The sequence below is a fragment of the Vombatus ursinus genome, unplaced genomic scaffold (assembly GCF_900497805.2).
Source record: "Vombatus ursinus unplaced genomic scaffold, bare-nosed wombat genome assembly UNPS02009835.1, whole genome shotgun sequence".
In the NCBI taxonomy this organism is placed as follows: domain Eukaryota; kingdom Metazoa; phylum Chordata; class Mammalia; order Diprotodontia; family Vombatidae; genus Vombatus; species Vombatus ursinus.
In genome coordinates this window covers 1,667,885-1,692,767 of record NW_020949613.1, presented here as the reverse complement: position 1 = coordinate 1,692,767, position 24,883 = coordinate 1,667,885, and the positions used below count along the sequence as shown (strand labels likewise).

Genomic DNA, 24,883 nt, shown 5'->3' with positions numbered 1-24,883 from the left:
CCTCAGGCCCTTACCAGCTGTGATCTTGAGCAAGCTTCTCAATCTGTCTGCATCAGTTTCCTCATCTGTAAACTAGAGACAACAGCAGCACCTATCTCCCTGGGTTGTTGTGAGGATAAAATAAGATAATATGTGTAACGTGCTTTGCAAACCTGAAAGTGCTACATAAAAGCTAGTTATTTATTTTTATATGTGAGGCAGCTCAGGTTTAGTGAATAGAGTGTTGGACTTGGAGTCAGGAAGATCTGAGTTCAAATTTGGCCTTAGGCCTTTACTAGCTTACGTGACTGTGGTTCAGACATTTAGACCCCCTAAACCTCAGTTTCTTCAATCTGTAAAATGGGGATAATAATATATCATTACATACAATATAAATAATTATATTAATAATAATAGCACTTACCTCAAAAGATTATTTTGATTATCAGATGCATTAAGACATGCTTTGCAAAACTTAAAGTGCTTTATTATTGTTATTATCATCATCATTATTATTATTATCATTATTTACATTGATCTGCCTAGTATCTCAATATCAAGGGCATAGGAAACTCCTGGAGGAGTTGGCCTTGGAGTCAGGAGAAACCTGGATTCAAATCCTGCTTCTCCTACCAGTTATATGACCATGGGCAAATCATTTAACCTCTAGGCTTCAGTTTCCTCATCAGTAAAATAGGTAATAATATCCATTGAGTTTATCTTACAGAGTTACTATAAGGTTTAGATGCACTTTGAAAACTTTAATACACTATATAAATGTCACTGATTACTATTACTTATATATGTGAAGGCCCATCAAGTGAATGAGGTTTCTGGTATTCTACATGGTCTCAGAGGCCAGGATCAGGACTACAGGGAGGAGTTACAAGGAGGTAGATTTTGGCTTAATATAAGAAAAAAACTTCCTAATTCTCAGAGCTGTCTGAAAATAGACTGTAACGAAGGAGTAGTAAGGAGGGAGTAAGAAGTCGGGTAATGAATCCCTAGTTTCCAAGATCAAAGCAAGATCACTTGTTGAGGCTGCTACAGAATGATGCATCTGCTGGGAGGCTCTACTTGGATAACCAGGGAGGTTCTTGACAACCTCACAGAACTGAACTGCTATACCTAGAAGGAACCTTAAAGGTCATAGAACCCAACTCTCTCCATTTTAAAGATGAGGAACCCAAGGGCCTGAAATGATAGAATCATAAAGCTTAGCACTAGAAGGGACATACAGAGATAACCTGAGGTCTACAAACTTGGTTTTTTTTAAAAATATATTTTGATAATTATTTATAATAATATATCCATATTTGTAACATCTGAATAATAATATATTTATAGTTATAATTCATTTCCTCTGTAATCCTATTTCATTTTATGCATTTAAAAACATTATTCTGAGAAGGGGTCTATAGGCTTCACCAGGCTGCCAAAGAGGTCCATAACACACCCCTTATGTCACAGATAAGTAAATGGAAACAGCAGTCAAGTGACTTGGTCAAGGTCAGTAGAGTGAGAATACCAGGCCTCCAAGTTGTAAATCCCAGGCTCTTTCTTCACCACTTTATCTCCTATTAGTATGAGTAAGATGAAGATGTCAGGAAGGCCTCAAGACAGTTGGTATTGAGTCACCAATTGCTTCCCACCAGGAAGGGCAACCTGAAGGTTGCTGCTAATCAGAGATGTGGGAGGGAGAGAAGAATGAACCCAATGAAAGCACTGGAGGACTGTTTAAATAAGGAAATAATATTTCTAAGAGTTAAGGAAAGACTTACTAGTTAACTATAAGAAAACCTGAAGAAACAGACAATACGTTTCAAATAGGATGATTTTTATTAGAAAAGCTAGACAGTAAACTCCTTATGGCTGAGAATCACGTTTTCCAATTACAAAGGACTTATGATATCCACTTCCAGAAAAAAAAAAAAACTGACGGAGTCTGTGAAACATGCTATTTTTTTACTTTTGTTTCCATGTTTTTGGTTTTTGGTTTTTTTGTGGGGGGAGGTCTATGTTTTCTTTCATAACATGACTAATATGTAAATATGTCTTACATGATTGCATATGTATAACCTATATAGAATTGCTTGCCCTCCTGGAGAGGGAGGAGGGGTTGGAGTGAGAAAAGAATCTGGAATTCAAAATTTAAAAAAAAAAAGTGTTAAAAATTCTTTTTACAAGTCATCGGAAAAAAAATAAAATATTAAAATTTTTAAAAAAGAATCATGTCTTTTATCTTCTTAGGGTTCCACAGTCCTTCCTTCAAGACGGGCTTCTTCCCATTTGCACAGTACGCTCCATAAATATTTGCTGATTAATATTTTTAAATAAAGCATAAAATATAATATACTTATTTTCCATTTCTAAGTATAGGTTTTACAAGTTACTGAAATTCCTTACACAGATTCTTCCCAACATGTATTTTACTCTCCTTACCATGTTGCTCCATCTTTCTTCTATTTCAATAATTTCTATCAATAGAACAGCCTCCTTTCCATTGCTACCATTTGGCATGTACTAAGTGAAGTGCTATTTATAAAAATAACTTAAAAGTAAATAGCTCCTCATATGGTTGAAAAACTGTCACATTAACTAATATATGCATTACCAAGATACAAAAACAATGCTGAGTTTTATTTGGCTTTTTACTTAGTCACACTAATTGAAAAAAGAGACAGTTTACCTAGTCAATGGATTTCCACTAAAGTCAGCTCTCTGAAGTGCTTTGCAGAATGAAATGCTTTCTGGAATTTCAGGAATATCTGTTTAAAAGAAAGAAAGAAAGAAAGAAAACAACTGTCATTCACCCTTACTGCCAGCAAGACCTTATGCTATATCATAAACACAGCATGTATTTGGGGAAAACGAAAACCAAACAAATGCATTTTGCATTTTTTTCCTACTGACTAATACCAGAAAGTGAAAATATTTTAAATGATTGGAATTTTCAAAGTTAAGATTGCTATTTCAAAAATCATCTTAATAAATATTTCTTTGCTAGGTCATAAAATCTGAGCTTTATATATTTTTACAAGTTGCCTCTTGGCACTTCATTTCAATAATATAAATATGCTTCTGACATGTTAAATATTAACATGGTAAAGCAGCTAAAATAGAAAGCCAAATAAGTTTTTCCTGGCCTCATGCTATTTCCACCATCATTACCAAATGACTTAAGAGCCTGGCTTATGGCCTGTCTCCACTTATTCTCCTGCCACTATCCTCTGGGAATTCAACATTAAAGTAGGCATCCCTCTCTAATTACTAGACCACAAAATTTCTCAGCTCCTACAATCCCCAAAACTACCTTTTCTCCTCATCTCCCTACTTCAGGCACACTCTGGAAAGACTCTGGAAAGACTCCTAGGCCCCTCAGTCAATGAACATTTATTAAGCATCAACTACATGCCAGGTACTGTGCTAAGAAGCAGGGATACAAAAAGAGGCAAAAAGACAGTCTCTACCCTCAAGGAGTTCACAATCTAATGGAGGAAAAATGAAAAAAAAATTATAAATAAGCTATATATAGGAAAATAGGATATAAAAAAAGGGAAAATACAAAAATTAAGAAGGGTTAGGAATGGCTTCCTATAGAAGATGGGATTTTAGTTGGGACTCATAGAAAACCAGGGAAGCCAGTAGGCAGAGATGAGGAAGGAAAACAATCCAGGGATTGGGGGACAGTCAAAGAAAATATCCAGAGCCAAGAGATGGAGTATGTTGTTCATGGAACAAGGAAGCCAGTATCACTGGAAGGAAGAGAATATGATGGGCCATAAATTGTAACAAGACTAGAAAGGTAGGAGGGGGCTAGATTATGAAGAGCATCTAACATCTCTCACCAACTCTTAGCATTACTACTATCACGATCCTGAATTTTGAAATTCTACTCTAATCACAACTGCTCACTTTCTTTCTTTTCTTTTTTTTTCTTCTTAGGCAAATGGGGTTAAGTGACTTGCCCAAGGTCACACAGCTAGTAAATGTCAAGTGTTTGGTTTGAGGTCAAAGTTGAACTCAGGTCCTCCTGACTTCAGGGCAGGTGCTCTATCCACTGAGCCACCTAGCTAACTGCTCTCTTTCTCACTCACACTAAACCTCCACTTGAACTTTCAATCACTGGGTCCAAGATACATTGCTTTTTTTCTAGTATGTTTTCCCCATTCTAGCTTCACTCACATCCATATCCAGTCTTCATCCCTCCCTCTGCCCAAGGGCAATAACTATGTGTCACTAGACACTATCCAGAATCCCTTGCCACTCTGACTACAGAATCCTCATTCATGGTTAATCCTACCATCTCCTTTCACTGAGCATTACTAGGTGAAAATCATGGTCCAGCTGATTTTACTTACTACAATTGAATAGCCTATACCTACCTACAGCTGAGCCCTGGCTGCTGCTTAACAATCATTTATGGACTACCTGTCTCATTGCCCACTCAAATGTTCTCTCCTCTTGCTGTTAACCAAACCGCCATCTGCCAAAGAAAACATGACCCACCATGGATTCTTGATCTTGTGAGTCATGGCAGTCTGTTGAAGCCTATGGATCACTTCTCAGAATAATTTTTTTTTTTAGTGTACAAAATAAAATACAAATGATTACAAGGGAAACCATTACATTGAAATATGGCTATCAAAATATTTTTAAAAACCAAGTTCAAACACCTCAGGTTAAGAATCCGTGGCATAGATGTATACTTTACTCTTCATCTCTGCCTACTGGCTTCCCTGGTTTCCTATAAGTCTCAACTAAAATCCCACCTTCTAGAGGGAGCCTTTTCTAACCCATCTGATCTGTACTACCTCAGACCTCTTTTCCCTCTTCCACTACTTCTAACTTCATTTCATCCATCATCACTCACCCTCACCTCCTTTCCTCAGGTCACTAAAGAACTATTTTCACTCACTATAATGAATAATTTTATTAGCGCATCTGCACCCCAAAAATATCTCTAAAATCTATCTCCTTCTCCTAAAATCTACCTTCCCATTCATAAAGCCACCAAATGCTAGTTCAGGCTTTCATCATCTTTCACCCAGACCATGGAAATAGCTTCCAAATGGTCTCTTCCTGACTCCATTCTCTCTCTTCTCCAATACACCTTCCCCACAACTTCCTAAGTAATTTTTCTAAAGTATGGGTCTGATCATGCCACACTCTTACTCAAAAACTCTGATAGTTACAATTGCCTCTAACACTATCTCTTTATTTAGTTTTTTAAGCTCTTCACAACGTGCCCCTAACATATCTTCCCAATATATATTATTTTCCCTTTGCTGAACTTTATAGCTTAGCCAAACCTCTCTACTTGTTACTAACCCATATGCCACACTATGCATCGTTACACTGGTTGTCCCTCATACCCTCCCACCTCACCTTTACTTCTTAAAATCCTTTTTTCCCTTGAAATCTCTGCTCAAACACCACCTTCTACATGGCCTTTCCTAATCCCCACCTTCCCAGTCCTCCCCTACTATAAATTTAACTTGCATATATTTTGAATATACTCATTTATGTATAAGTTTGTCTCTCCCAACAGAATATGGGCTCCTTGAGGGCAGAAACTATTTCATTTTTGTCCTCATATCCCCAGCACCTGGCATAGAAAAGGTGCTTAATAAATGCTTACTGACTGGTTGATATCTTTTTTTCCCCGTCTTGTCCAAAATTTCAAGACAAAGTCATCCCTCTTCTCTTATGTGTCCTCAGTTTCTCCCTCAAGATTAGCTCCTTCTCATTTACATGGTTAGTCAGTCAATAAAAATGTATTAAGTGTCTACTATGTGTCAGGCACCATGCTAAGATCCAGGGATACAAAAAAGAGGCAAAACCAGTCCCTGCCCTCAAAGAGCTCACAATCTAAAGGGGCGGAACACAAACAACAAATGTGTACAGTAAAGCTAGAGGCAGGATAAATATCGAATAAGAGAGAAAAGGCATTAATACAATATGAGAGCTTTGCTATTCTTAAAAAAAAAAAAAAAAGTCTTCCCTTTATCTTTCTATCCCACTCAGCTACTCATTTCCTCCTCCTCTTCATGGCTAAACTTGCTGAAAAATTTGGCCACATCTGATGCCTCTCCTTCACTCCCCAGTCTTCAAAGAAAGACTCTGCGGGAAATCTAGTGTGGAAAGGAACAGAAGTCTGGTCAACTGATGGTGTTCCATAAGTGTGTTAAGACATTTAGATCAACAATGCAATGGCCAAACGTGATTTCAAGGGAAGAACAATAATGACATATGCTACCACCTCCTGCCAGATAAATGCTGAACTTGAGATGCAGATTTTGGACACAACTAATGAGGGAATTTGTTTTGTTTGACTCTGTGTGCTTGTTGCAAGGGTTTTTGATTTTTTTTTCCCCTTTATTCTTTTATTCAATGTGGAAGAGGATGACTGGAGGTAAGAAGAAAAGAAAATGAATATTTGTAATTGAATTTTTTTAACAATTAAAAAAACTGTTTAGGTCATCAACAGAATATTTATTTATTGAGTGTTTTGGGAATACTTAGCATCATCAAAGCATCCCAGATTTAGGGCCTTGAACATCATCCAATCCAAAACCTTCATTTTTCAAAATAAGGCCCAGGGAAGTAAAATGATTTACCTAAGGTCATGGAGCCAGTAAGTAGCAGGGCAGAGATTTTAACTGAGGTCATGTGACTCCAAATCCAGCACTGTTTATATACTACACAATGAAACCCCTCAAAATTGCACCAAAACATCAAAATATTACCTTAGTGGCTCTTGTGTTCATGGCCTTTAGAAAATATTTAAGTGTCATTTTTTCTTGAGTTTCCATTAGTACTATGATATCAAATTCTTTGACTTTCAATTTAGTTTACTATTTTTAACAAAGAAATGATGACATCCTCAACTAACATCCTTCTTTATTACGATGCCTCATCAGGGTTGGAAGGGGATGCTGTGTTCTCAAAGACTATGCCAGTTATGTCTAAGCTCTGACAGGTTCTGCCCCACTGGTAAGCCTTCAAAATAGGGCCAGCGATGGAATGTATGCCTCTCATCCAAAGCCAGCCACGATTAATTCAGAGAGGCTCATCACCAGAAGGTTGGCCACCATCTGTAATTTTTTTTTTTTGGTCACAACAATGTACAAGACTAAGGCATAAAGAGACTAACAGACTATCACTCATATTCATAGAAGTACTCAAACTAGCAAAATCATAGATTACAGGGTACCACACCACCCCCTCTGCCTACTCACATGACACAAATAAAATCATTTTTTCAACTACAGCTTGTAGACCTGGAAGGGACCCCAGCAGCCATGCAATCTACTCCGTTCCTTTGTCAGATGAGGTAACTGAGGTCCAAAGAGGTTAAGCAACTCCCCAAAGTCACAAAGATAGTAAGCATCTGAGGTAGGATTTAAACCCAGGTCCTCTTTCCTATGGGCAGCTAAGGGGTACAGTAGATAGAGTACAGAAGTCAGAAAGATAGGAATTCAAATCTGGCCTCAGATACTCAATGTGTGACCCTGGGCAAGTCCCTTAACCCTGTTTGTCTCTATAAAATGAGCTATAGAAGAAAATGGCAAACCACTTCAGTATTTTTGACAGGAAAACCCCAAATGGGGTCATGAAGAGTCGTACATAACTGAAAAACAATTGAACCTCTTTTCTATAACGATTTCAAGGTTAAACGGCACTATATACATCCTATATTTAATCTTAAGTGAAACACCAAAATTAACATAATTCAATCATTTTAAAAGGAAGCGGGAATAAAGAAACCAATTCTGTCCATAAATTGGAAACAGAAACATACAACTAATTTCAAACATATTACACAAGTTTCCACTAAAAAATTCATAAGCCAGATGGTTTCACTCCAGTGTCATTTTCAAGACATTTCACAGGTCCTTCTGCTTTCACGTGAGGTTTTAGTAATAACAATTGCCAGAATTGACATCTATAATAAAACCTGACTAATCAAATTATTTATTGATTTCTTTATTCCATATTTTTCAAGCCTTGTTTCACATTGCTCCCCTTCAGAAACTCAACACTCCAGCCAAATTGGGCCACTAGCTTTAACTCAAAAACTATATCTCATCCTGTGCTCTCCAACCTCTGCACATTTGTACAGGACTTCCCCATTCCTGAAATACTGCCATTCCTCATCTCCTCCTCATGTGGAAGAAGAGCGAGACTAGCTCTGTTTGACCCAAGAGGCATGAAAGACGAGCAACAGATGAAAGCTGCCAAGAGGCAAATTTAGGCTTGATGTCAGGAAAACCTTCCTAACATTTAGAGCCCACAGGCCAAGAGCAGAAAGGAACTGCACAGGCCATGTAGTGCACACCTCTCATTTTACAAAAGAAGGACCCAAAGCTCAGGGAAGCTAAAGGACTTGCCCAGGACCATACAGGTAGTAAGCATGAGAGGTGGAATTTGTAACTGATCTCTGACTCCAGAATCAGGGTTCTTTTCCACTATACCATTCAAAAGCAGAATAGACTGCTTGGAAAGTGGTAGGTTCCCACTGACTGGAAGACATTAAAGCAGAGAGCTACATGACCACTTCTCAAGACACGTAAGAGTGGATATCCCTCTGAGCTATGAGTTGGAGTAAATGGCTATGAGGTCCTTTCTTATTTTAAGATTCTGTGAGTCTTCCTTTGAGAGAAATGATTATTTCTCCCTCGTATTAATAATCAATTATTGAATTAGGACCAGGATTTTTCAGAAGCCTGCAGGTTGTTCAGTATCAGAAGGACACTGCCGATAATAAGACTGAATTAACCTTCTCCTCAATCTTGTTCAGACCCTGCCCAAATTCACAAGGACTTTAATCTAAGATGGGGAAGCCCATAGTGCTCTACATAAGTCTGGGCGGGGATAAATTCTTTTATTAGATTGCCCAAGGCTGGACAATTTAAAAGTAAATGACATAATCAAAATTAATACCCCCCCCCAGCCCTTCATTAGAATAGGTCCACCCCTCATTGTAATATTCATTCTTTCTCAATAATTGCTAACTAATCAGAGTTGATTGTCACCCTCAGGAACAATCACTTTTTTTTTAATTAATTTATTTTGATTTATCAATAATAACTTCCATAAGCTTTTGAGTTTTAAATTTTCCCCTCCCTCCCGCATGTAATCTGATATAGACTATACATATATATTCCTATTAAACATATTTTCACATCAGTGATGTTGTAAGTAAGAATTAGAACCAATAGGAGGAATCACAAGAAAGAGGAAACAAAATACAACAGAAGAAAAAATCTAGTAAATAGTATGCTTCAATCTGCATTCAAACTCCATAGTTCTTTCTTTGTTTGTGGATAGCATTTTCCATCATCAGGCCTTTGGAGATGTCTTAGATCCTTGCATTGCTGTGAAGGGTTAAGTCTATCAATATTAGTCATCGCACAATGTGGCTGTTACTGTGTACAGCGTTCAACTGGTTCTGCTCACTTCACTCAGCATCAGACCATACAAGTCTAGGAACAATCACTCTTCCCAAGGCATATAAAACTGTAAGTCCAGTGCCAGGATTCATCTTTGGCATTCAAGAGTGTCACTGACCCGTTTTGTTGGTAACATGCTAGCATTATTAATAAAATGATTAACTACACAGAAATTATGTCTCTTGAGCCTTTTAAACGTCACACTTTCAAGGCTTTGTTCAAGTGCCTTCTGCTCCATGAAGTCTTGTCTAATTTCACAACTGAAATATTCTGTCCCTCTCTGAACATTCCTAGGAATACTTTGCTAGAACATTCCCATGTTTCATCACACTCAAACTTGTCCTATACTTGCCTGTGTACATTATCTACACACCCCTTCCTCAATCCCCTTACAATGTAAACTCCCTGAAAGCGGAGATTGTGTCCTTTTTTATAACTGTATCCCCAGGATTTAGCACAGTGTCTAGTGTATAATGGGTACATAATAAATTTCTAGTTGAATTGTCACATATAACCCTGGGCCAGCAAATGAAAAGGACAGGTATAGTTCCTACCACAAAGACATTTAATATTTGGATTCCACTCAACTATGTATTTATCAAATATAAATTTTATAAGACACTGGAGGGTGGGAAAGGGGCTATATGTAAGACACCATCGCAAGCTTAAATCCATTAACAGATTTAATATATGCAATAAGACAACATGAGACAATATTGATAAATGTCATTTAAAAAACAGTACAAGTTTCATCCAATTTAGGTAGAATCTTGGCTGGGTTTGAGTATTGGAAGATAGGCCTAGAACGACACTCCTTTTCTGAGTGCTAAAATAAGCTGTAAACCCCAAGCTACGGGAAATTCCAAATAAGCAATGCTTCAAATTAACAAGGCTTGGGTGTTCAAATCACTGCCTAATACTTACAAACTGAGTAACTCTGAATAAGTCACTTAAATTCTCTGCCACTGTTTTCCTATGAATAAAAAAAAAGAATAAAAATACTTGTACTACCTACTTGACAAGGATGTTGTAAGGAAAGTGTCTTAGAAATCTTCAGCTGATGGAGGCTTCAACAGGTAAACAAACAAGAATTATGACAAAGGCATCCCTAAAGAGGGGAATTTTATGCTCTCCAAGAAATACTCAACATTATATAGCCCAATGATGCAACAGGACAAAAAGTCTCCCTGAGCAATAGCAAGACAAGGGCCCACTTCTGGCAACATTACCTTCCTCTCTAATAAAAAACTATTCACTTTGAAGTAGGGTTTTAGGATTTACAAAGCACTTCCCTAACAAGGGAAATAGATGGGGACAAGTACCCATATATTAATTTACAGATGAGGGTCAGGAGGACTGAAATTCAAAACCAGAATGCTCATGCTCTCGCTCTCTCTCTCTCTCTCTCTCTCTCTCTCTCTCTCTCTCTCTCTCTCTCTCTCTCTCTCCCCCTTTCCTTCCACCCCTCTTTTTTCTCACTCACTCTCTCTCTCTCTCTTTCTTTATCTGTGTGTGTGTCTATCTCCCTCTCTCCCTTTCCTTCCCTTCCTCCTTCTTCCTCTCTTTTTCTGTTACACATTCTCTATTTCTCTCTGTCTCTCTCTCTAAAACACGTAGCTTCCCTCTACACAGTCACCCTCTCAAGTTCTGAATGCGCTCACTATACACATACTTCATGCTGGCCTCTTTTTCATATTAGTTACCCAGCCTTTCCTAACAGTACATTACATTTTAGGACTCTCCTTTCTGATCCCTTACATGAATTATTACCTCTCTGAACTTCAATTTCCTCAACTGCCAAATGACAGCATTAGCCTAGATGGTCTATGTCATCCTTTCCAGCTGCAGATATATGATCTATAAAAAACATTTTCTTCGATCCTCTTCTGGTTCTCATACACAGCTGGTATACCCTCTCCTGCTGCATATCAGCAGTGACTCTCCCTCCTGGGTAGCAAAGCCCAGAAGACTGGATTAGCCTTAAGTCATCCTCATCTCTTTACTCAAACATGGTCTCAATGCTGCTGAGCATTTAGTAAACCAAAAGGCCTTGGGTTTGAAATAGTAGGTCCACCACCCCAAAGAGACTTCCAAGGCATTCCAAAGATAAGTTACCCAATAAAGATCAAAGGGCTTAGGGAATAAAAACTTGTTTAAGACAGGAACAATTTTCTTTTTTCTTTGTCTTTTTTTTTTAATGCCTCAGGGCACAGAGTAGGAGCTTAATAAGTGTTTGTTGAAATGAACTGAAATAAATTAGGACTGGAAGGGAACATAGAGATTTTCTACTCTGGGGTTCTTAACCCAAGGTCAATGAACTTTTTTTTTAATATTTTAATAACCATTTCAACATAGTTGGTTTCTCTTATAATCCTATGTGTTTTACTTTATGCATTTAAAAACATTCTCCTCAGAGGGGATCCATGGCTTTCATCTAACTGCCAAAGGGGTCCATGACACACAAGCCAATCAAGGCCAATCCCCACATTTTTTCAGGTGAGAAAACTGAGCCCCAGAAATGTTTAGTGACTTGGCCAGAGTCATACAGCTAGTAAACAGCAGAGCAGAAATTCAAGTCTGGGTTCTCTGACCCCATCACAGTGTTTACCTAAATGCGAAAGTAAAACAATCTACCAAAGAGTAATTATTATCTCATCTGCTTTACTTTTTATGTGCCTTTAGAAAAAAATTCTACTGTATTAACACAACACAATCTAGGACCATGCTATGAGGCCATGGTCACGCCAACTCCAGTCTGCTTGTCCATTTCATGAACATCATCTGAGGCTGTAACCTCAGCCATTTGTTTTAAAAATGATGACCTGACAAGAGTACATAGAAGAATCAACAAGTATCTATCGCTGGTACTAGAAAAACAGCTCAAAATGTATGTCCTAATGCTGAATGCCAATGTTGCCTTCATTCCCTGTACCAACCTTGTCTCTAAGCACATAGCACAGCAATGTTTAAAACATGCAGAAGGGGAGAGAAATTTTTACGTTAACTGATTTCTCCAGGAAAATGTCTTATATATTACTTTATGATTAGTTCTAGTCAACTTTTTTCTGACTAAACAAAATTGTGACAAGGTATAAAAAAGACCAAATTTGGAGTCAGAAGACCCACATTCAAATCCCAAATCTGCCCCTTATTACTTGTGCAATTTTAGGCAAGTCATGTCTGTAAGCTTCAGTTTCTTCATTTATAAAATAAGGGGGTGGAGTGGACTAAAGTATTTCTGAGGTCCCTTCCAATTGTAAATTCATAATCCTATAATCCAATGAAAAGAGGAAAGTTTGAAGAGGGAAAATTAAAAGTTAAATCCCATTTTGATACATACTGTGCTTCTGAATGGTTTTCATCTAATGTGTTGGCTATTTTTGATGTCAATTACATGGTACAAAATGCTTTAATGAGTATTTATGGAATACTGCAGCTTCCTGCATGTAATAATAACAAAAACAACAGCAACATCATTTGCCACTTATACAGAGCTTTAAGGTTTCTGAAGCACTTAATACACATTTCTATTTCTTCCTCAACATCTCTGTGAAGTAGGTTCTGGAGGTCCCTTTATTCTCATTTTAAAACTAAGGGACAAAGAGGTTAAGTGCCTTCCCCATTTTCACTCAGTCTAGTACCAGAGAGAAGATTCAAACCCTAACTCTTAAGTCCAGGATTTTAGCTGTGACTTGAAGGAAACCATGAAAGCCAGAAAACAGAGATTAGGAGGTAAAGCATTCTAGGCATGGGGGACAGCCAGAGAAAAATGCTAAGAATGGGAAGACAGAGCATAGTGTTCAAGGCCAGGCTAGTGTCAGAGGATTACAGAATACGTGTGGGGATGAGACGTGTTAAGAATACTGGAAAGGTGAGAGGGACAGAAGATTCCAGTTACGATGTGCTTTGAATGCCAGAGGACTGTATATGTGATCCTGGAAGTGATAGGGAGCCACTGGAGTTTACTGAATTGGGAGGTGACATGCTCAGATTTGTATTCTAGAAAGATCACTTCGACAGCAGAGTAGAGGATTGACCGGAGTGAGGAGAGACTTGTGGTGGGTGGACCAAATAGCAGGCTATTGTAATAGTCCAGGCTTGAGGAGATGAGAGCCTGTACCAGGAGAGAAGGGGGCACACTCGAAATAATGCAAAGGTGAAATCAACAGTCCCTGCAATAGATTGGATAGGGGCATAAGAAGTGAGAAAGAGTGAGGAGTCAAAGATGACAGCTAGTGCCCTCAACAGTAGTTGTCCTTTAGTCAATTAGTTGTGTCTGACTCTTGGTGACCCCATTCGGGGTTTTCTTAGCAAAGATACTGCAGTGGTTTACCATTTCCTTCTGCAGCTCATTTTACAGATGAAAAAAACTGAGGCTTAAGTGACTTGCACAGGGTCACACAGCTATTAAGTGCCTGAGGCCAGATTGGAACTCAAGTCTTCCTGACTCCAGGCCTGGCACCCTATCCACTGCGCCACCTATGCCTTCAATAGTGGTACGGAAAGTTAAAGCAAGTACCTGAAATAAAAATTCATAGAAAACGTTGCTGGCAGACGCAGGAAGAAAATACTGACATCGGTTTTTACTCTGGGCGCTTTCTTTGGAAGAGCATTCTGCATCCTTCAGAATTATCTACTACTGTGATATATCAGTCTTCCTCTGCAAAGCAGTCTTGGGGGGATGAGAAGTTTTACATGCTGTGCTGCTAGATGCCTAACTCAATCCTGTTTAAGAATAACAAGGACTGTCAAACAAAGCTCTATATCAATGCATGTTCCAAGTTGGCATGTGCCACCACAGCTGCTCCTGAGTAGATGGAAAAATTGCTTAATTGTGGTCAGGAAAAAAAAAAAAAACAACAATACGTCTACTACAGTGTGTTCAACAGCCATGAAATCTCCCAGGAGTCAAATTCGATCTTGCAGACATCAGCATTATTCCCATCCAAGTAACCCCTATAGTATGCCTGTGGGTGGGGGATGACAGATGCCCCGATAGGGATCATGATGAGAACAGTCTGGAGGAGGGAGGTATAACAGGAATAGTTTTGTGGATGTTAAGTTTGGAGAAGGGGAAGGATCTCTGCAAAGTGCTTAGGTTTTGAAGCTTAAATTTAAACTTAACCACTGTCTACAGATTTTAAACAGATAAAACAAAAGCATCACAATTACCAATGCTACTTTCACCTCACTAATTCTATGCCCCAATAGCTAAATAAATGAACACAAGTACATTGAATCCGATGTTCACCTTCAAAACACAAATTCCCACAGAAACCTAACCAAAAAGCAACAAAGAGAAAGAATATCCTTTTTCTTCCTCCTGTCTGATTTCTTGTAGACATACTAAATCTGCATGGTTTAGTATGTAAAATGCAGCCTGGCACTCTATTCCATTTCTCTCCAAATCCACCCTTCTAAACCAGATGTCCAGGGAAAGCATCTTCAGATTTTAGATCAGGGTGTGGGTCCATGAATCAATTTCAGAGGGTCCATGACATTGGATGGGGGAAAAAATACATTATTTCAATATAATCCATTTCTTTTATAATCTTACATATTTTATTTGATGCATTTGAAAACATTCTCTTGAGAAGGGGTCCATAAGTTTCACCAGACTACCAAAGGGGTCCACAACACAATCAAAAAGAACATCTACCTTAGATTGAGCCAATTACAATAAGAACCAAAATAAATATTGGTATTTTTCAAATATTGCTACCATTTCAAATGAATGTGAGCTTGAATTTTGTTATTTTTAAATAGAAATTCTAACCATGGACATTTAAACATTTAATCCCTATGATATGTGTCCTCAAAAAAATAAGCTCTAAGGATAATGAAGTCTTCCAGCACAGGAAGAACCTAATCTAGGAACCTCATTTGAATTTCTTCCAGAAGTGTTTCCTGACTACCCCAGTGTTCCTGACCACGTCTTCAGAGGTGTCGGAGCATCTTTACCACTCTTTAGTCACTTGTATCCTGCTCAGAATGTATAAAAGACTTGTTTCCCCAACTAGACTTTATATGCCTTAAGTGCAGAGATGATCTCTTATATGTAGGATAGGGAGTGGAACTATATATTTAATAGAGAAAAATCCCAGATGAGGAAACTCCTCTCTCACTGCAGGTAGAAAGCACCTCCTCTGAAACTTACATGCTTATAACAGGGGTTCTTAATCTTTTTGTTCATGGACCCCTTTTCAGAACTATGTTTTTAAAGAATTGAAGGAATGGCTAAACTTAATTTAGAGGTTTGTGAGAATATATGTATTTTTTCCCCATCCCAGTTCAGAAACCCCTTGCAATTTATCCATAGACCCCAGGTTACTACTACAAAGAATTACTGTCTTTGAGAGTTGTCTAGAGCACCAAGAGCATAAGTGATTTGCCCAGAACCACAAAGTCCATGTGCCAGTGGCCAGACTTGAACCTGTATCTTCCTGGCTTCTTGAGCTGTTATACACCAGACTCTTATGATGAACTGGGTATCTCTTTTACTTCTTCCCTTTTGGGAAAACCCATGACTAGAATCAAAAACAGAACTATCCTCAGAGTAGTTAGGGTGGGAGTGATGAGCCAATGAATGTGAAAAGTAAAGCCACTCTGCAATGAAACTGGGTATTACACATCTGGACCAAGAGCAGGGATGGACAAGTACCTCAAGCCCCTGGTAGGTACCAGCAGCTGTTGCTAGATTGATATAACCAGAGTTATACTCTGTTAAGGGGTCCCCTGAACTTACCTTTTGAGTTGCCATATTTTCCAGAAACATTGGACCCAGAGTATGCAGGAGACCCTGAATGTGTCAAGGACAAAGCACCCTCCCCACAGGTGACATAATATGTTGTTTGCACCCCAAGCTGGATTCCCTGTGTGTCCTTGGGACGTAAGACAGGCACCAACCAGTCTGTGACAGGCTGGCATAATGCTTGTGAAGCTGGGGTCCTTTGCAGATAAGCAGACCCTCCTATTTTCATAGTTTAGCACAGCACTTCTTAAACTATGGGTCACGATCCCATATGGGTTGCAAAAAATTTGGCAACAGTAAAAGGTTTCTGAATGCACAATGACTAAAAATTATTTCAAAATCAAAAGCATAATGAATCTGAAGTGTTTTTCTCAGCACTTGCCAATGTTGCATCATGCAATGTCACTGCAGCCTTGGTTCTGAACACACAGTATGCACACTTTGCACTATGCAAACCATCACACCCCACAATGCCTACGAATACTACTGGAACTTGAAAAGGGGTCACGAGTGGAAAAAGTTTAAGAATACTTAAGAACCTAGAGGTTCCCAAGGAAAAAAAATTCAGCCTTTGCCATCGATTTGTTCCTCCCTGTCAGGAGGGGTTTTGTCCTTTTCCCACCTTTACTTTACGCCCCCCCCCCTTGCCCCATGCCATGCCCCTTTCTGTTTTCTCCTCCTCTTGTTGTACTGTCACAAATATGCAAACTTCTCTGAGGACTGTGAACTCTTTGGGTTCCACATGCATATTCATTTCTCTTGTAATAAACCTGGTTTTCACAGAAGTCTCATGACATTGTGATTGCCTGTTAACAAACGGTGGTAGCAATGGGATAAGATGAAAGAAGGTGACTCAGACTAGCCAGAGGGTTCAGATGCAGGGCTCTGTACTAGCATTGGGTTTTTTTCCCCCACCTCTATCAGATCTCTGGTTTGGGGAGTTTCACTTCTCCACTCCTATCTTGGACTCCCTTCTTTTTGCGTTGAGTTCCTCATTACAAGAGAAAACAGGTTGTCCACAGTAAAGGGGGCAAAAGTAAGGTCTTGTTTGGTTAAGGGTATCCCAGACAATGCAAATTTGAGATTTTTTGCATAAGGCTCATGATGTTGTCATTGTCTGTGGACAACTCCTTTGAGAAGGGGATATAGGAAAAAAAGAATGGGGAAGAGTGGGGAGGGGAGAAAAGGAGAAAAAAGGGAGAAAAGAAGAAAATAGGGGGTGGAATGAAGGGATCTTTGGGTGTGATTAAAAAATAAATACTTCCCTCCTACCTCAGAAAAATTTTGATCTATATGAAATCTAAGAATTTGAAAATGTCTCAAAAAAAACTTACTTTTTAGATATATTTAGGAATTCCAAAGAGTCATGATTTCATTGATAAGGATACCAAAATCAGAACTGCTAAACTTTAGTAGACATGCTCCACGAATTGTTATGGTTTAAAAAGAAATTGCAACTTGGTGAGCAATCACTTTTTTTTCCTGATGACCCTCTCCTCATTTATCTATCAATAAACATTTATTACATGCCTACTATGTGCCAGGCACTGGGAATAGAAAGACCAAATTAAAACAATCCTTGCTCTCAAGAAGCTTACATTTTACCAGAGACCTAGTTCATTGCCTACCCTTTGTTCTAAGCCTTTCTAGATTTCGGAGCTCATTCAATATTGAAGTGGACTTTATGAACGTGGGGTAACCTCCATAGTAATAAAGCACTAGAGTTGGTCATCAGTGAAAGGTCTTTTTAAAAAGGAGGGAAAAATCAGAAAACTCTAATAAACACTAGAAAATAGGTCAATTATACTCCTTTAAAATGATTTTTCAAAATCTAAAAGAGAAACACAGCTGTGGAACAAGATAATCTCAAAAGTTCAAAAGTGCCAACAGCCCACTGACAATGAAAAATTGCCAAAAGGCTAGTGAAAATATAGGTCTAGTGACTACTGTTCTTTCCTGAACATTATATAACATCATGGAATGAAGGAACAGGATTCTAAAGGACTACAAAACCATAAAGCTGGCTTTAAGGTAAATATGTACCAGGTGAAGATTTGGGGCAGGTACAGCAAAAGTGAGGACACAACAAAGAATACTGGGGACTGAGATCAAACTCTCTCAGCCTCAGTTTCCTCATCCAAAAAATGAGGATAATAATAGTACCTCCCTAACAGAGTTGTTTGTGAGGAAATGAAATTTGTATTATATCTGTAGATACATAAATTATATATGTAGTAGGGCAGTAGAGCTGACATCTGTATCTAGGTCTTCTGACTCCCCAGCTTCCACACACTAGGTATTTAATAAGTATTCTTCCAAATTGCTGAAATTGAGTGTATGTGTATCTATATCTATCTCTCTGTATTTAAAGAGAGAGTTTTAAAATACATTTATACACTATTCATATATTATATATAGAGAATAAAAATATATGAGTATATATAACATATATATAACATATTATAAAACATTATTTTATATATAGATATCTATGTATCTATGTATATCTCATTTCCTCACAACCCTGAGAGATATAGATATAGAGATATGATTATAGATATATAGATACAGTTTGAAAACCTCAAAGCCCTTTATAAATGAAAGCTATTATTAGCTAACATTAGCTATTATTATTGCTACTAATTTAACTCTCAATGCCCCTAGGCAGCTCGCTAAAATTATAATGCTAATCTACATGGATAGAGGAAGTTTCTGAGGTATACTTCTCTATATTAATAAAATCACAAGTTCAAACCAAAGGAAAAAGGGGGTGGGAGGGAGAAGTATTCCATTATAACCAACTAGGCCTCTTTGCTGCAGAGAAAGGAAAGGAGTTCAGTGCTGCTAAAATTCAGGGGCTAATTTCTCTCTCTGGAAATTTAGATTTCTGATAAAGATTCTTCTTCACTATCAAAGCTGTCTGGTGCAGTGAAAAGAAAACTTACCTTCAACAATTTGGACAAATACTCATTAAGTGCCTAACATGTGCAAGGCTGAGGAGTCTGACTGACTTTTCTTATCTGGAGATTATCCCTACGTAATGAGGAATAATAATGCTTACAGTATCTACCTTAAAGGCTTACTACGAGGATCTAATGAGATTAGTTATTTTTAAATGTTAAAACGCTAAATAAGAATAATAGCAAGTATTTTTAATTATTCCTTTACAGTAGAAGATCCTAACCTTGGGACTGTGAACTTGGTTTAGGTTTTTAATATATCTTTTGATAACCACATTGACATAATTGATTTACTCTGCAATTCTATGTATTTTCTTTTATTCATTTAAAAACATGATCTTGGGGCAGCTAGGTGGCACAGTGGATAGAGCACCGGCCCTGAAGTCATGAGGACCTGAGTTCAAATCCAACCTCAGACCAAACACTTGACACATACTAGCTGTGTGACCTTGAGCAAGTCACTTAACCCCAATTGCCTTACAATAAATAAATAAATAAATAAAATTTTTTTTTTAAATTAAAAAAATTAAAAAAATTAAAACATGATCTTGAGAAGGAGGTTTCGCTAGGCTGTTAGACGGACCCATGACACAAAAAAATGATAAGAATCCCATACTGCTCCCCCCTCATTAAAGTATAAGCTTCTTGAAGTTTATTGTTCAGTTGTTTCAGTCTTGTCCAACTCTTCATGACTTTATTTGGGGTTTTCTTGGAAAAGATACTGGAGTGGTTTGCCATTACTTCTCCAGTTCATTTTATAGATGAGGAAACAGAAGCAAACAGGGATAAGTCACTTGCCCAGGGTCACACAGCTAATACTAATAAGGCCAGATTTGAACTCAGGAAGATAAGTCTTCCTGATTCCAAGCCCAGTGCTCTATCCACTGCACCACCTAGCTGTCTTAAGCTCCCTGAGAATGAGTTCTTTTTTTTGTCTTTCTTTGTATCCTTGGCACTTAGCATAGTGCCAGACACATAGAAAGCACTTAACAAATGCTTGTTGACTTGACTTGCTTCCAAGAACCTCTTCTCTAGAGCTTCCTTAACTTCTCATGTTAAAAATGCAGCAGGGGCAGCTAGGTGGTGCAGTGAATAGAGCACTGCCCCTGGAGTCAGGAGAACCTGAGTTCAACTCTGGCCTCAGCCACGGAACACTTACTAGCTGTGTGACTCCGGGCAGGTCACTTAACCCCAATTGCCTCACCAAAAAAAAAAAAAAATGCAGCAGCTCTGGAATCCCTAACAATCTTGAGTACAATCACATGCAAGTCCACAGTATGACAATATTTGGTTGTATTATCTACCTTCAGCTCAATTTGTTTACAATCATCTAAATTAGATATGAAAATTCTTGTCCTTGCAAACATCTGCTGTAGTGGCCTAAATGATTCAAGAGCTAAAAATGTTTCTTTCCCGCTTGGAGAGCAAAAAATTGACACAACTTATACTCTGAAAAGGGAGCCTGCATTGTTGAAATGCCATGGGTATCTGGAAAGTTAAACAGAAAAGCTACAAAACCACAAATTGCAATTGTTAGACTGGGATTCAGCTGATAAGCCAGGATTTTAAAATGTGTTTCAGTATCTCAGCTTTGCTGTGTACTACCTGAGATCTCCTATCTCTAAGAGACAACATTGATACTATATGATTATAGGGTAATTAAACAGATTTTGTTGTTGTTTTTAAGACTTGCCAAAGTTTTTTTCATAAAAAGTAGTCTGAAAGACTATATATTTAAACCAATGATGCTGCGAAATATGAGGGTCCTCTCAAACCCCTAACTCCCCACCCCCAAAATTATTTCGTATTTTTGTACTAACTAGCCTGTGTTTACCTTATTTCCTCCCAATAGAATGTAAGCCTAAGGGCAAAGGCTACTTGCTCACATCCCTGTTATCAGTGCCTCACCTGGCACTTAGTAGCTACTTAATAAGATGCTTACTGGATTTTGAATGAATAAATGCTATGGTTAAAAAATATTTTTGGAACTTCCCTTTTGAAAATGTGTTTGTAGCTCATTTCTAATACATATACATAGACTCACACCAAAACAAAGAGAGTACATGTTTTCATTACTCAAATATTCACCTTATTATTCTTCAAACATGACTGTGAATATCTTCCTTTTTTTTTTCTTTTGTTTTTTGATGAGGCAATCAGGGCTAAGTGACTTGCTCAGGGATGCACAGTAAGTGTCAAGTGTCTGAGGCTGGATTTGAACTCATGCATTCCTGACTCCAGAGCTGGTGCTCTATCCACTGCGCCACCCAGCTGCCCCTGAATATCTTCCTAACATCGCTCACATACTCCGCCTTCTCTCCTCTAACATTGCAACCACTCTGGTACAGGCCCTCATCATGTCATATCATGCCTAAACTACAGCAATAGCCTACGATTGATTTTCCTGTCTCCCCAACTCCATTTCACCTTTCCTTCAGTTGTCAAATCGATTTTCCTAAAGTGCAGGTTTGTCCATGTCATCCTCCCTAGCGAATAAACTTCAATGGCTCCCTATTACTTTCAAATATAAAATCCTGTTAGGCTTTTAAAGCCCTACATATTTTGTTGTTCAGTCATTTCAGTCATATTTGACTCTTCATAACCCCCTTTGGGGTTTTCTTGGCAAAGGCACTGGAGTGGTTTGCCATTTCCTTCTCCAGCTCATTTTACAGATGAGGAAATTGAGGCAAATAGAGTTAAGTGACTTGCCCAGAGTCACACAGTCACCTAGTGAGTATCTGAGGCCATATTTGAACTCAGGTCTTACTGATTTGAGGCCCAGTGCTCTATCCACTCTATCTAGCCACCTAGCTACCCTTCATGACCACATGCTTAATAAAGACTTAATGACTTTATTTCTGGCTTTAATAAAAAATTATACCTTCAAAGAATACAGATTTGCCAGGGCTATTCAAAAGACGATATACCATAGGCAACTCCAATTGAGGAATTCCAAAAATGTTCTGAACACTGTTATCATCACTAAAATAAGCAGTAAGTCAGTCCACAACAATGTATTTACCACTTTAGTCCAAGTCAGGAACTATGTTAAGGGCTGAGGATAAAAGGCCATACACAGCCTCCCTAAGTGACACTTCTTTATGGGAGCAGACATCCACATAAGTCTGGATGCTGTTTAAAATTTCTAGTTACATTTTGTTCTTTATTGGAAATACATTAATCATTTATCTGTCAACTTCTAGACGTTGATTATTATAGCATTAGTAGCTACTAGCCCATACTTATAATAATGTGACAAATGTTTTACTAAGTGCCTACAGTCTGTCCAAGGCACTGGATTAGGGCCTGGGGATACAAATGGAGGGAAAAAAATGGTCTAGGGACTTAGAAAGTCAATACTTGTTCTTACAGGCCCCAGAGGCAGATCTATAGATCAATGGGAGAATTTACAGTGAGGGAGATTTCAGCTCAAGATAAGGAAAATCTGCCTAACCATTTGAGCTATCTAAAAATAGAATGAGCTGTCGCAGGTAGTGGAATGAGTTCCCTGCAAATCACCCAATCAATCAATAAGCAAACAAGCATTTATTATAGTCTGAAATATTCTAAGCACTATACTAGACACTGGATACAAAGACAAAAATGAAACAGTCCATGCCCTCAAGGACATTCTACTGGGAGATACGGGGATGTAAATAAACATTTCCAAGATAGGTACAAAACGACTATAAGAAAAATGGGGGTGGGGGGTGGAGAGGCAGTGCCCTTGTATCTAGGGAGGATCAGAAAAATCTTCACAGAAAGTGCAAGTGTTGTTTGAGTTTTCCTTAATGGTAGAACTGTGGAAGGAGCTTATTCCAGGCCTGATGGTCAGCCAGTACACTGTGCAAAGACGGGAGGAGTGGTGTGTGGGAGGAACAGCAAGAAAGTCATAATGGGTAGCAGAGAAGCTGGTGATGACTAGGAAGAATGTTGTAAATGAGATTTACGCTTCAGGAGCAGAACGAACTAGATAGGAACACCGGGAAGTAAAAAGATGCCTAGAACTGGAGTCAGAACAGTAATGTTTCAAACAAAACAGAAAGAGAGGAAGGACCCTTGGAACACCAACTAATGAGAAAGAAAACATCACGATGTACTGGAAGGAAAAGCAGAGTAGAAATCATGCAACCTACTAGGAAAATCTTTCTAATGTATTCAGCTCTTCAAAAACGCTGCCATAGGAGCCAATAAGTTGGCCATCACTGACAGCTCCACCCAACACCCACCAGTGATGGCTGGATGACCACTGGTTCGGGACACTGTTGAAGGGGTTCCTGCCTTACATACCGGATGGACTAGAAGAGCGTCTCTTCCAAGTCAAATGCTGTATTCTATGATCCCACGACCTGAGTGTAAATACTGTCTTTGCTGTTTACATTCTGCGTGACCTTATCCAAGTTACTCTTCCTCTCCGGGCCTCTGAGAAAGTCAGAATGGTATAGAGGAAAGAATATTAGACTTGGTAGTCAGGAAGACCAGGGTTCAAATACTAACTCAAAGAATTGTTGCATGGCCTTAAGGCATCAAATCTCTCTTAATTTCCTAATCTGTAAAATGACAATGATAATGGCTCCTACTTTACAGAATTATTTTGAGGACCAAATGAGATAACGTATAGGAAATGCTTTGTAAACCTTAAAGCCCTTTATAAATGTGAGCTTTTAGTTTCATTTCTAAAATGGAGGTGTTAGACTAGATAATCTCTGATGTCCTTTTCACCTCTAAAATCCTATGAACCTAGATTATCTTTGAGGTTCTTGATTGCTAAATGACTATGAATTTGTTACACCCCTTAGGACAGACAGAGTTATTAAAATGAGAGTAAAAAGCCTAAATTACTGGCATCATTCCCCTTTCAATAAAACTCTAATCCTTTCACTGCTGCCTATTTTCCTTATTACTCCCTTTCTTTATATCCCACAAAATTACACATACAAATCATGTCCCTTTCTGGTTTCTGCCAAAAAAAAAAAAAAATCCTGTCTATTCCCCAATTTCCTCCCTTGACCTCTCAGGGAATGTCATACTAGACCAGAGGTTCTCAGATTATGATCTGGGGACCTCTGGGAATCTCCCAAGACTCAGGAGGTCAAAAAAGATTAAAACTATTTCCATAATATTGCTAAGGTATCTTACAAGATAATAAACATTTTTAAGCACCTACTATGTTCCAGGCACTGTTCTAAGCACTGGGAATACCAAAAAAAAAGGCAAAAGACAGTCCCTGCCTTCAAGGAGCTTACAATCTAATGAGGGAGACAACATACAAACATATACAAAGTAAGCTATATACAGGATAAATTAGAAATAGTTAAGAGGGAAAGCATTGAAATTAAGAGTGGCTAAAGTTTTAATTTCTAATACAGTAAATATAATAGATATAACCACATAAACAAAGCTCTTTGAAAGGTCCTCAATAATTTTTTTAAGAGTATAAAGTAGTCTCAGGACCAAAAAGTTTGAGAACTGCTGTTGACTATAAGGACCATAAGAGTCAGTGACCTTTTTCTTACCTAAACAGTATACTTTTCCCAATATCTCACACAGTATTCTGCACACAGCAGACATTTAATAGATGTCCAGTGCACTGAATTAAATAAATAAAAACACAAACAAAAAGTACCTATGAAACAAGCATCATAGATAATTAGTTGAAGTTACAGGACAAGTACTAAAGAGGTTTGTTGACCTTCCCCAGGCATTATGCCTCACATTTTGTCATTACCAATAAGTGA

General features: G+C 38.2%; 1 protein-coding gene across 1 annotated transcript in view; it reads right to left on the bottom strand.

Annotated features, from left to right (window-relative positions):
- Positions 1-24,883, bottom strand: part of LRRC1 (leucine rich repeat containing 1) — a 189,546-nt gene that overhangs the window by 70,388 nt on the left and 94,275 nt on the right. Inside the window, exon 3 of the mRNA XM_027853009.1 lies at positions 2,669-2,747. Within this exon, the coding sequence (XP_027708810.1) occupies positions 2,669-2,747 (79 nt within the window). The remainder of the gene's footprint in view (positions 1-2,668; positions 2,748-24,883) is intronic.